We start from the raw sequence: 13,073 nt of genomic DNA, 5'->3' as shown, positions 1-13,073 counted from the left end.
TTGGCTCCCGATGGAGAATGAACACGGGGACACAGGTAGAACAAGTTAGTAGTCAAGTCTTAATTCAGCCCTTAAGAAAACAAAATTGGAGTACTTCCTCCAGAGCGGAAGCTCACCAGTCTACGCAGTGGCCCCAAAGGGCAGAGGCCTTTTCAGACTCTGTCCTCTCCCCCAGTTCTTTCTGATAGGTAGATGTAGTGGATGTTAGAATATGGTTAAAGATGTAACTACTCAAAGTTGAGAAGTTTACAAGGGAAAAGGACAACAGTGCCTTGCAAATGCTCCTCAGGGGTTCTTTCAGAGGGGCGGGGGTGGTGTGGGGGGCTGCTGAGGCAGTGCTCCTCGGGGGTTCTTTCAGGGTGGGGGGCTACTGAGGTCACCTTTGTTGTTTTCCCTACCATGTCTGTACTTCCTCTGATCAGGTCAGCTTGGGTATCTCATACTTCTTGGCAAGCCCTCTTATTTATTCAGTGATTTAACCCTATTATTGCTTTTCAATGGGTTGGAACCAAGACAGTGATGTTGGAGTGAGCTAGACAAAACTGAGAAACATTAAGAGGAACGATGGAAAGTTGGCAATGCTTTGGATATGTAAAGGAAGGGAGATAGATGCTCATGGTTTTGTTAGAGTTGTCACATACACACGCCACCGCCATTGCCACCACCATCTGCTCAGTTTTGTTTTGTTTTAAAGATGAGAGGAAGTTATTTCATAGGTACCAGAAGCTTTCAGTGGAATATTTTTATTTTTACATTTTTTTATTCACACTACAACAGTGGTAGTTACATTAGAACTGTGTTTTTCTATCTGGACCACCAGTCTCCACCTTTTAGGCAAGAAAAGGGATTGATTGTACCTTACCCAGCGTTGTTCTTATTGTCCTGCTGTAGTAAAACATTTCTGATTCACCTACCTCCCCCTCCTGGAGTTTGTATTGGTGCAGCAACCTGAAGCTGCACCACCGTCAGGTCCCCTCCCGGATTTGCCCTGAGATGCACCAAGCTGACTGAGCATGTGCCCACCTGTCCTGTTTGCACATATTCGCACAGTGCTTCTACAAAGTGGAGTTGTGGGACCCTGGCCCTTTCCTTTCTCAAAAAAGGATAGACCAGAGCACAGCTTTAACGGTTGTGATGAAAGTTCGGATTGTGGCACCTTTCTGACTTGGGAAGTCAGCCTGTGTCTTCTGTGTGCACTCTACCAACATCAATTATATCACATCAGTGTTGGCTGCTGATATAAACCTGAACCCAGGGAACTTGAGGCTAAGGGAGGATGAGAAGCCAAGTTTTAACTTCATCCCAGTATGCTGAGTCTGGGAGCTACAGATCCTACATCAACTCATTGCTAGTCAAATTAACGGAATGATGCAAACCTAGTAGATATTTAATGAGAGATTATTTCTGGAGATTATAAGGATACAGAAATTGCAAATAAATCCCTGACCTTTTCTGAGTCTTGGCTCAGTGAATGGACTGAATCACCTGCTTGAGGGGATTAAGGACAGCTGCTTCCATCTGGCAGGCTACTTTCTCAGTCATTGGCAAACTCTGCTCCGTGGTGATAGTGTTTCAGACCTTTTTAGTGGGAATTCACTCTGCAGACTATCTCAATTGCTTAATTAGGAACCCAGTGGGCAAAAGTAAGAACTAATATTCTGCTTATGTATACAGTGGGGTCCCTGCCACATTAGTGATACCTAGTCCAAAGTTAAATAATATGTAGTTGTTAATTATTAATAACACCGTCATGATGTCAGCAGGAACCTCAAGTTGATGAGAATAGATATCAGACTGTGTGTGTGTCCGTCCCTGCACGTGTGTTGAGGAAAGAGAGAGAACCAAGAGAAGATGGAAAAATGCAGCAAAGTGGTGATGCAGAAACTTGTATCACTTCTAGCTTAGAGAGCTAGAAGAATGGTTGCTGAAGTGTATTTCCTGAATTCTTAGGAGTCTTGTTTACAAAACTAGGTAGGTAAGACAGTACGCAACTGTAATAAACTAGGCTTAGAAGAGTTAACCCGAGCTCCTGTTTGGCTCTACAGCATGGAAATACGATGTACATTTGACAACTAAGCTATACTGATTAAATACAGTGTTACCTGTAAGGTAACTGTAAGACATTTTGCTTTAACATCAGTATAACGAGGGTTTACTTGCTTTTAACAAATGAGGGAAATTGCGCCAGCATAGGGAAAGCTAATCTGAACATTGAGTTTGTGTGTATGGGGGGATCTTTGACATTTTCAAAAACATTATAGTTAATGTAAGCTGGTAAGTTGGTAGAATTTAATTTTTCTGAATATATCTGGAAAGTTCCATTGTCTTTTCTTTCTTCCATGTGCCACTTGCCTAGAAATGACTTTCACTTCCTACTTGACCTGATAGGTTATCTAAGCACTGGGGCCTTCTCTCTCAGTTGCCAAGTTTTTTCCAATTTTCCAAAACGTTTGTTGTTTTTGAGGTAAGGAAGTAGTTTTTGTCCAAGATGAAGTTCTCCTATGTTAAAAAGAAAACTGTTCACAAACCTGTCCTTAAAATATCCATGTTCAGATCCTGTCTCCGCAGCTCTCAGTGGTCAGTGCACAATGGTAGTTCTTTCCCCAGACTTCTAACCCCATGTCTTTGGAAAGATACTTTGAAGCGCTTCCCCAAAAACAAACTAAAGGCTTCCGGTGACTACAGAATAACAGTTACAAATACTTTGGAAAATTCCTTAAGCAGAGAAAGATAATTCCCTGCCTGACACTACATTCCCAGTGACTGTGTTCTGAGTACTTCATGTAAGAATGAGGATTGTCCCCTGTACACGAAAAGATGCCTAGTGTCCTTAGTCACCTGATGCAGAACAAAAGCACAGCAAGAAAACTCTGATACCACCAGGATGGCTATGATGAAAAGAACAGTAGTGAATGCCAACAGGAATGTCCAAGGAGATCAAAATGATTCATTCCTACAGGCTATGCGCACTGTATTGCTGGATCACCAAAGCTTGGGTCGCGGTTCTGTGGATGGCCGGACCCCTTATTGTTACAGTTTCCCCTGGGGAACATTGTTCCTGCGGGTTGTTTCATTTTCTGAGTGGCGCTGGTAGGTGTTGGAAGAGATGAAGGACCCTTTGCCCCTGCTGATGGGCTATGAAGAGGGACTCTACTGTTTCTGGGGCTCAGGTAGCATCTTTGTCCTCAGCCCTTTCAATGTTCATCTGGGTTATCTTTCTTTCCTTTATTTGCCCCTTGATTTTCCACTTTTTCTAGTCACCAGAACAGAATTATACTTTAATCCAAAGTCATATTTAAAGCAGTTTGCTGATCTGGCCCCCGGAGCAAGTCTCCACATGTTAACTTGGCACCGTCAGTCACATTTCACTTTTTCAAGCCTCAGTTTTTTTCATCTGTAACACAGAGCTAATAATACTATCATTCCAGGTGATCTGCTGGAGTTACAAAACATAATCTAGGTAAAGCACTTAACTGGTTTGTTTTAAAGCATTTCATGTTTGCTTTATGGAGCAGACTGCAAGCAGTTATTCCTGTGGCTCCAACTGGAGGTGTCCGCCACCCTGTGCTGCCATTTCTCGTTAGACACTGAGACTAGTGCCAAAGTTACTGTGAGAACTAAGATAATACACGCGGAACACTAGCGTGTGTGTGGCATATGGTAGGTCCTCTATCAGTACCACCTGCTTTTAAACTCTTATTCTACTTTGACTTCTTTGTCCTCACATAGGGAAGGGGAGAGAGCCTGTGGCCACACCATGTGGGTGGCTTCCAGTAGGCAAACCTTGCAGTGAGTTGATTTGCACAAGCAAGGCCTGACTGCACTTGTCTTGCTCTTTCAGCCGCACAGTTGGACAGCGTCGGATTCAGCATAATAAGGAAATGCATCCACGCGGTGGAAACCAGAGGTAAAGTAGTCTAGCAGATGATGGTGTTCTCATGGAAGGCGCAGCAGACACGCTACCTGCTGCTTCTCATTTTAAGGAACTCATTCACCCTCCTGGTGCCACTGCGGGTGTTTCTACAGGCCACACTGGTCTGAAACAGGGGTTGTCCACCCATTTCACGTCACCCTTGTCTCTGGATGATCATGAAAATGTCTTACATGTATCCAAATAGAATTTTTCGGTGTATGGGAAACCATTCTAAAACTCAGTTATTATTAAAATAATTGAAAATGTAGCTGCGACAGACTGGTAGAGATGCTTCTGCATTAACAAGTTATTTAGTAAATTGTAGTGGTGGGTATCATAACCGGCATAATCTGGAAGTTGCAATATTGTAAACCTTCTTGACCATTGTAAGAAGTTAGGAAAATATCTGTGATTATGCACTGTGTTGCAGGTACTGTGAATGCCACTGTGATTTGTTGTCTCCATTCATAAGGGAAGGAAGTGTGCAAAGTCAGCGATAGTGAAAATAAAGGTTCATAGATACCGGGACTCTCCGGGGATTCGCTTAGCATCTGTGGACCCCAAGTGAAGGATCTTGGTCTGCAGACCTTGACCGGAGAACCATCGAGGACAGAGAAGGAAGGGCTAGCTGCCTACTCCACATTGACATTTCCCAGGTCTATTGGAACAGGGAGGACACAGAGATAGGGAGGCTGATTCGCTGCAGTCTCTTACAAGTCAGGGCATTGTAGAGTTTTAAGTGCCCTAGTCCTTTGTAGCTCTGAGGAAAGCTGTTAGCCTTCTCTCCACTGAGACTGATCAGAACCATTGTCAGAGATTGAGTCTCTATTCTTCAGCCTTCTACCTGCTTGCTCTTTTTATTGGTTTGAAAGAAATTCTGTCCTTTAAAGCAGAATTGTAACCTTACTAGTGGGGAAATAGAAAGGGAGAGGGATACACACACACACAGACACACACACACAGACACACACACACTGGTAGGGGCTGGGAGTAACAAAACTTCTTGAGTTTTTGTGCTTATGTGTCCTTATAGGTTTCTCTTTCCAAAGAAGTTACATTAGCATATAGATTCAGGGTTTTGTTTTTGTTTTTGATGTTTGATTATTTCTGCTTGACCCCCTTCAGCAAAATACTAAGACAGGTTGGTAATAGTACACAAGATATACTAGAAAATGTCAAGTAAACATAACTGGAAATTGAACTCGGAAAATAAGGATGTTGGTCATGTTGAACCAAAAGAATGTTTATACAGTGATGTGGTTAAAATTCAAAACCGGAAACCAATCAAATGCCTCAAAATTTGGTTAAATCAAGGGTGGTTCACTTGTGCAGTAAAATATTGTGAATGACTAAAAATAGAAATATGCTTTTTAGGGGTGAAGAGTGGATATGGAGGGACTGGTAGGTGAACGGGGTTGGGGGCACGATGTGAAATTCCCAAAGATTCAAAAAAGAATTATGTTTGAAACAAAAAAGAAATAGGTTTTATAACAGCCCATATTTAGTGCATTAAATGGAAAATACAATTTACAAACAAGCTGGCCTGCTTGAGCTTGTCCTGTGGTGCCCACTGAGAGGGCATCCTCTGCACAGGTCTCAATGTGACGCTAGTGTTTCTCTGCTTTCTTTTACTTTCGTCTTTTGATTTTCTATTTGCCTTAGCTATAATCTATACGTTTCTAATGAGCTTATAGGTCTAAGGTAATTTTAAAGAGTTTATGTTTGCTTTTCATTTTAAAGGAGAAGGATGCAACCTGTTTGTTAGTCTATAATCCTACTGCCTGTTCAGAGGGCTGAGAGATTAGAGAGTTGGGAGTTGAAGACCAGCCTGGGTTATAGAGTGAGATACTAACTCAGAAAAGACATAAATAAGGAAAGGAGAGATGAACAGGAGAACAGTTGTGATTAATAAAGGCAGAATCATACATATAAGCAAGTATACTTGCTTAAGGCGGGCTGTGTGCTCATCCATTTTTAGCCCCCAAGTCAAGAAGGAAGCCTAGTCACTTAAAATTCTTGTCAGAGTCTGGTATCCCTGTAACCCAGCAGCTTGAAAGCCTCGTATGCACCATAAGAAGTTAAGAATATGCCGGGTGGTGGTGGTGCATGCCTTTAATGCCAGCACTCGGGAGGCAGAGGCAGGTGGATTTTGAGTTTGAGGCCAGCCTGGTATACAAGAACTATTTCCAGAACAGGCTCCAAAGTTACAGAGAAACCCTGTCTCAAAAACAACAACAACAACAACAACAAAAAAAAAAAAAAACAAAACAAAAAACCAAGACAAACAAACAAAAAAAAAAGAAGTTAGGAATATGATATACACTTAAGATACTAAGAGAAGTGACATGAACTAACTTTCACATTAACAAGTTCGCAAGGGAACTGGAGAGGAATGCCCTAGTTTCTGAACAGTTCTAGATATGATGGGCCGGGGACATCAAGAGAAAAGCCATTTTCAATCACTTGGTCTAAATGATCTCCCGTTGGAGCTGAGGAGACAGAGTGTCAGTAAAGCATGAAGTCTTAAGTTTGATCTCCAAACCTCTCGCCTTCTCACGGAAGATCCCTGGGGCTCACTGGCCATCCAGTGAACCTGAGTTGATGAGTTCTAGGTCAGTGAGAGACCCTGTTTCAAAGGCAGCGGATGACATTCCCGAGGGTGAAGTCCAAGGTTGTCCTCTGGCTGCCGTATGCATGTGCATGCATGTAGACCCACACACATGACCAGGCACAGACATTCGCATACATTCACACATGCATGCAAATTGCCTTCTTTTGTAAGTGCCACAGTGGTACAGCCCATGCATTTTAGTGAACAGAAGTTCTCTAGTTTGAAATTCTGTCTTTGTTTAAGTATTTCAAAATAAACACCTTTGCTCTGTGATGAATTTTCTGATTTCTCAGTCTGAACTAGTATTCCCTAAGATGGAAAATGTTTCCACACTTCAGTATTTTTATGTTGTGTATAAAAATAGAAAGTCATTTATCTTCTATGAGTGATTTTTCAACGTCGTGTCATTTTGAATTTTTAAATGTAAGAATTGGTTAACTATGATGCTTTATAATAATGTATTTTGCATCTTGAAGAGTCTTTATCTACTTCTTTTGGCAAGGGAGGGAGAAGTATTTTTCCTGCTGATGACCGAGCTAAGGTGAGGCCTGGAGTGTGTAGCACATCCATGAACCCTAGACAGCTGCGCCAAATCCCACTCCTTTGCTAAGAGCTGAGCTGAGTGACAGGGAACTTTAATTACAGAAGCTTTTAGAAGGACAGAGAAAATGAAGGAAAAACAGAAGAGCATTTGGCCTTGTTGGCCTGATTCGTGTTCCAGTGTTCATCTAATTAAATCATCATCTTTTCTCCTCTCAGGGATCAACGAGCAAGGACTCTACCGAATCGTGGGGGTCAACTCCAGGGTGCAGAAGTTGCTGAGTGTCTTGATGGGTGAGTACAGCAGGGACTTTGCCAGGCAGGGTTTTGGGGCAGCCTACTTCAAGATTTTCAGCTTCCTAGGTAGCCTCTGGGGTAGGAATCAGGATACACTGATGCCCAGAAATCTGTCTTGCTTGCTAGTGGTGGCTGTGGGCATTAGCAGAAGAGGTTCAGAATGGGCCTTGGCAAGGTTAAAATGAAATGGCAGAACTGAACACCACACCCAATCTTCAGACTCAGCACCCCAGTCCAAGTGCTGCTTGGTAATTCATGTGACTGCCACACCCTACACTGTCTTTAATAGCTCATGACTCCTTCTGCCCTCTTTTGAGACAGGTATTCAATAGGACACACCCAATGCCCAAGAAAGGACATCTTTCGAGCCTGGATGATCTCGGGGCCTCATGTGCCTCAGACTGAGGGTGTTGTGTAACTCTCAGATAAAATGTTTGTGTATGCAGATAAAACTCATGATCCCCTTTGCTTCTAGACTTCAAGCCGTCACTTGAGCAGTAGAGGCTCCTCTATCCCTGGCCGATGTATAAATAGAAAGCCACTACCTCCAAATGTGTAGTGTTTGAATCAAAATCCATGAGCCAAAGTTGCCTAGGCTGCAGATATCCTGTATTTTTAGCTATGCAGCCAGCTTCAGTGAGTCACATGGATCTAAATGGCAAACAGATCAAATTTCATAGATCCGTGGCTGTTGTCCATGTCCACAAAAACCTGAGCCTGGTACTTGTGAAGATTAACTCTCATTCAGGCCTCTAACTTGGTGTTACAGGCACGGCCTTTCTTTTGTGTTTGTCCCTTCTTTTGTCATTCCAGCGTCTGAAAATAGCCTTTATATGTGCAAAAGTCTATTCCTTTATATGGGCCAGAGGGAGCCACTCACTGCTGTGCTTAAAAACTCCACAGTGTTATGACTTACACCGAGACCTGCTGTTTGAAACCATGGTATCTGGGAGGCAAATCTACACTTAGTTTTCACTTTTCAGTTCAGATTTGGGATACAGTTAGTTCTTTATTATTATTATTATTATTATTATTATTATTATTATTATTATTATATAATTGCAAGATACACGTGCATTGTACAAGAACAACAGTAATGGATGTTTCGTATCCTTTCCCCAATTCTCTCCAATGATAGCATCATACCAGGCTGCCTTTCAGTACCATAACCAAGATACTGGCATTTCTATAGTCAAAATGCAGATCACTTCCACCTCCCCTCACAATGGCCTTATGATACCCCTTTATGTCTACTCTTTGCTCACTTCCTCACACAGTCCCTAACCATGGTGACCAGAAGTCTATTCTTTTTTTTCCTTTTTATTTGTGACCTTGAAATTACTTGTTATATAAATAGATTAATAAAATATTTAAGTTTTTAGGATTGAGTCTCTTTTTTGTGAGCCTAATTATTTCCAGATTTGCCCAGCTTATCTGTATCATTACTTGCTCATTTCTTTTTAACTACTGAGTCATATTCCCTTTTATGGGCATACCACAGTTTAGACCTCCGTTGGCTGCAGGTCTTCTGGGAGGTTTCCACTTTTAGGCTCTAATGAGTAAAGCTGCTATAGATATTTTAATAGAGGATTTTTGTGAAAGCGTATGCTTGTTCTCAGAGGATAAGTGCTCAAGAGTGATCTTGTTGGGCCAAATGTTGATATGGCTTAATTTTGAGAAATATAAAGAAGAATTAAGAGTTTAATAGATGTAAACACCTAGTTGTATATTATGTAGCAGCTACTGCGACCTGAATCTAGAGGTGGAATAGAGAAGGAAAGAGAAGAAGAATTTGGACTGAGCAAATACGAACCATAGCATGCCAGAGCCTGTTGATGTGCGATTATTCTTTAATATCTGAGAGAGCTACTTGAGGCTTGAAAGAGGCGGTTAGTGCCGAACAGCTAAGGAGGTCTTTTTTAAGTCCTATGCTGAGGAGTTGAGGAACTTTTCTTTTTAATATCTCAAATGAAGTAATGCTCTATTAAAAGTTCTAAGTGGTACATGCATCGTGGCAAGAGTCAGGAATTGATTCAGAATAGTTCACAGAAAAAAACAGATTTTCTAAGGTAGCTAGACCAACTTTGTTGCCATCCTCACTCTGAGCCCTTTCCCTTCTTTCTTCTAGTTTCTCATTATCTGTGTCCTCTGCTGGCCTCGGCTTTGGCTTTGCTCTCTCTGGGAGTGTCCTCCATAGACTCAGGCATTGCAGTCCTTGGAGCTTGCATCATTCAGAAGAGTGTCTTTCGGGTGACAATTTTGGCAGAAGGCCACAGAGAGGACTTTGATTGGCTAATGTGGGCCATTCACATGATAAACTTTTCATTTTAGAGCCAATCCCATTATCCTCAACAGATGGACATAAATGAGCCTATGCCTGTGTCTAGGCTTGCGGCTAGAGATGATGTTAGGTTCATGAACCTATGGACTGAGCAGTATCATTGGTGAGAAAATAGAGGGATGCTTTCCTGAAGTAATGATTGCTACTGAATTAATGAAATGCTTCTGACACAACAGTAGCAAGATTAGATTCTTGCCTTAGGTAAATGTGACAGAATGTGGAACATGTGTGTAATCATGGAAGAGCTCTGGAAGATGGCAGTGGGTGAGGCAGAGAAAAATCTCATCTAGGGCTAGACCAAAGAGCTGGGGCTCAGTATCCAGTATTGTATATAGAGACCAACAAGATGAGGCTTCAAACAGACTTCAAAGATGATGATGTGAGGTGACACTATCGAGAAGAATCGCAGTGTTTCAGAAGGCTGCCAGTCTGAAGTGGTCCTCGTTGGGCAGAAGAGATGCTCCAGAGGTAGTCGTTACCCACGGCTCTCAGCAGCCCTCTCACATGGTGCTGGTCTTGCTATCTTCCTTAGCTGACCTAGGTATAGAGGAAAGTAATCGTGACCATCTTGAGAATGTTGTGAAAGGTTAATAACTGGTGACTGACAGTCACAAGGCCAGCTGCCTCTGCCAGGAAAACATTCCAGATAAACCGGAATCTAAACGATCCCTCCAGTGGTAAAACTGACCAGATGTAACATGTAACCCAATGCCGAGAATGGGACCCGCGAGTCTCCCTATCCATAGTCAGTGGAATCTTGCCCTCTTGCAATCGTTGGGCCAGTGCGGGTAGAGATGTCCAAGTCTGTCTCCCTTTATATCCTCTTCATCAGTTCTGGGTTCTGCTCCTGGTCTGGGCTAGCCAATGGTCTAGAATGAATCTGCTCGCAGCTGCAAACCCTTCAGGGCTCAGTGTGAACTACATGCACACTCTCCTCTGGTCTCGCCTACATGCAGATACAATATAAGATTTCTTCGGCTTGTCCCAAGGCTCTCCTAAGTGGACTTGTGTGTTTTCGTCACTACGAATATGGCTTAGGGGTAAAACCAGACACTGACGTTGATCACTCGTTCTTTTTCCGTATTCTTAATTTGTTGGAGGACTATAGGTGGGGTGGGAAACGTAGGTGGTGAGAATGTCTTTGCTTTACGATTAGGGCTCCTTAAGAGAACTCGTTAGTGTTCTTCACAGCCCCAGCAGTATCCAGTGCACTTTATGTTGGTGTCCTGCCAGGAGCCACCCTGGTTACTTCCTCCTAGCCACAAAGGTCAGTAGTCTTGGGCAGTGAAAAAGACACAGGGAGACTCTCAGATTTCCTGAAACAGAATATACGTACTGTTCCCACCCCAGACTAAGAAGTGAGGATAAATGTTTACAGATTTTCTTACACATACACACACATATGCACACACACACCAGCTACATTCTTGCTCATTACTTTTCTGTCTGTTCTTTCCATTTCACATATTTTTTTAAATTAAGCTAAATTGTGTGGGGGTGGGCAAGGGGAACTTGTGAGAGTCACTGTGTCCCAGGTGGGAACTCAGGTTGCCAGACTTGGACACAAGTGCGGTACACGGAGCCATCATGCTGACCACCCACCCTGTTCTGCATATTTTAAAGAATTCTTTTCTCTGATTAAACATTATGAGTCATCATTGGCAATAATTCAGAACAATACAAAAAGCATAGAGAAGAAAATAAGAGCCTTCAGCCCAGAGAGGGCATTTATTGACTGTTTTATTGATAAGAGACCTTTCAGTCATAGCTTCTTTTAGACCAGATACACTAACGTGAGAGAGAGCGAGTATAGCATACTGTATTACTATGTTTACAGCACTGGGCACACAGCGCATGTTCTAGGGCAGTGCTTCTCAACCGTCCTAATGCCGCAGCCCTTTAGTACAGTTCCTCATGTTGTGATCCCCATAAAATTATTTTCGTTGCTTCATAACTGTAATTTCTGCCACTGTTATGACGTATAATGTAAATACCTGTGTTCTCTGATGGTCTTAGGTGACCCCCACGAAAGGGTGATTCCACACCCCCAACAACCAGGGCTCGTGACCCACAGGTTGAGAACCACTGTCCTTGGGTTTTAACAGACAGTATTCACACAGCACTCTAGTGTCTGTTCTCCAGGTTAAGTTGTCCTGTGGCATTGCTCCTGCAGGCGCACCTCTTGTTGATGCACCCGAGCCTCTGAACCAGCCTCCTGCTCAGGTGCACTGAGTTCCTTGTCATTCTAGGAAGACTCAGGGTGTCCTGTGAGGAAAGGTAGCAGAGGTGCAGAGCATGCGCTTTGGAAGCAGACAATCTGTGTATCTTTTTCACTTCAGACGAATGATTTCCATGGTCCGTTCTTCTGTCTCCTGCTCCACATGATAGCCTGGCCTACATACAAATGGCATGATGATCCAGAAAGGTGCAGGAGCATTGCTGAGTCGAGAGCCTGCACACGTTAAGAAATGCTCACATGTCTTATTTCCTTACAGTTTACTGATCAATGTGGAGTTGCTGGGTCAAGCGGTATATATGGCTTCAGCTTCTTATCTGAGTTGGCAGGTCACTGTCAGTCATGTCGAAGGAGAGGGACCTGTCTTCCACAACAGCCATGCTCTGTAGCACTTGTTTTCATGTAGATAATGCATGTTAAAGTCTTATTTCCATCTTATTTAAGTTTGCATTCTTTAGTTGTGGATTAAGTTGGGCATTTTGAGCATGTTTATTGGTGCTGACAGAAGTCGCTTACCTGCTTTAATTCTTAGCATTATTTTTATAATTTGTGTTTTAATTTTTTAATGTAGATTTTAGATTTGGAAACTGTATTACTAGCATGTTTATCCAAATTTTCATGTCCTAAGTTGTTTTTTTATTCCTTTTTCATTTTGTCCTACATTTTACATTTTTGCTAATTCAGTATCTCATTCCTTATCTTTGATGAGAATTATACTTCAACAAACTCACCTATTTCTAGGATTATAAAAAAAATTGTCTTTCTTAAAATTCATTCAGGAATACAGTTCAAAAAGTACTTGATTCCAAGTCTGATGACCTGAGGCTAATCCCCAGAACATACATGATAGAGGGAATCAACTCCCCACACGTTGTCTTCTAAACTGTATACATGTTCAAAAGCACGCATGCATGTGCGCATGCACACACAAAAACACATCTTCCAAAAGAAATAAATGATTTAATGAATGGCAGTAAAATTGTTTTAAATACATCTTGATTATACTTAAAGTGCAAGCTCTCCTTTCCCTCAAATATACGTACTCTTGTTGATAACTACATAATGAGAACTCTTCCCCTCATCACATGGGATCACCTCTAACACTGACTGGGTCCACAGGGAGCTTTTAGAGGTG

General features: G+C 42.3%; 1 protein-coding gene across 2 annotated transcripts in view; it reads left to right on the top strand.

The window, feature by feature from the left end:
• Arhgap26 (Rho GTPase activating protein 26) overlaps positions 1-13,073 on the top strand; it is a 392,964-nt gene that overhangs the window by 225,763 nt on the left and 154,128 nt on the right. For both annotated transcript variants that reach the window (XM_057788492.1, XM_057788491.1), the window contains exons 13-14: positions 3,842-3,907; positions 7,284-7,358. In XM_057788492.1, coding sequence (XP_057644475.1) covers positions 3,842-3,907; positions 7,284-7,358 — 141 coding nt within the window. The remainder of the gene's footprint in view (positions 1-3,841; positions 3,908-7,283; positions 7,359-13,073) is intronic.

This window comes from Chionomys nivalis, chromosome 14 (genome assembly GCF_950005125.1).
Source record: "Chionomys nivalis chromosome 14, mChiNiv1.1, whole genome shotgun sequence".
NCBI lineage: Eukaryota > Metazoa > Chordata > Mammalia > Rodentia > Cricetidae > Chionomys > Chionomys nivalis.
The sequence above is the reverse complement of the archived record's forward strand: the minus strand, read 5'-3'. Positions and strand labels throughout refer to the sequence as shown.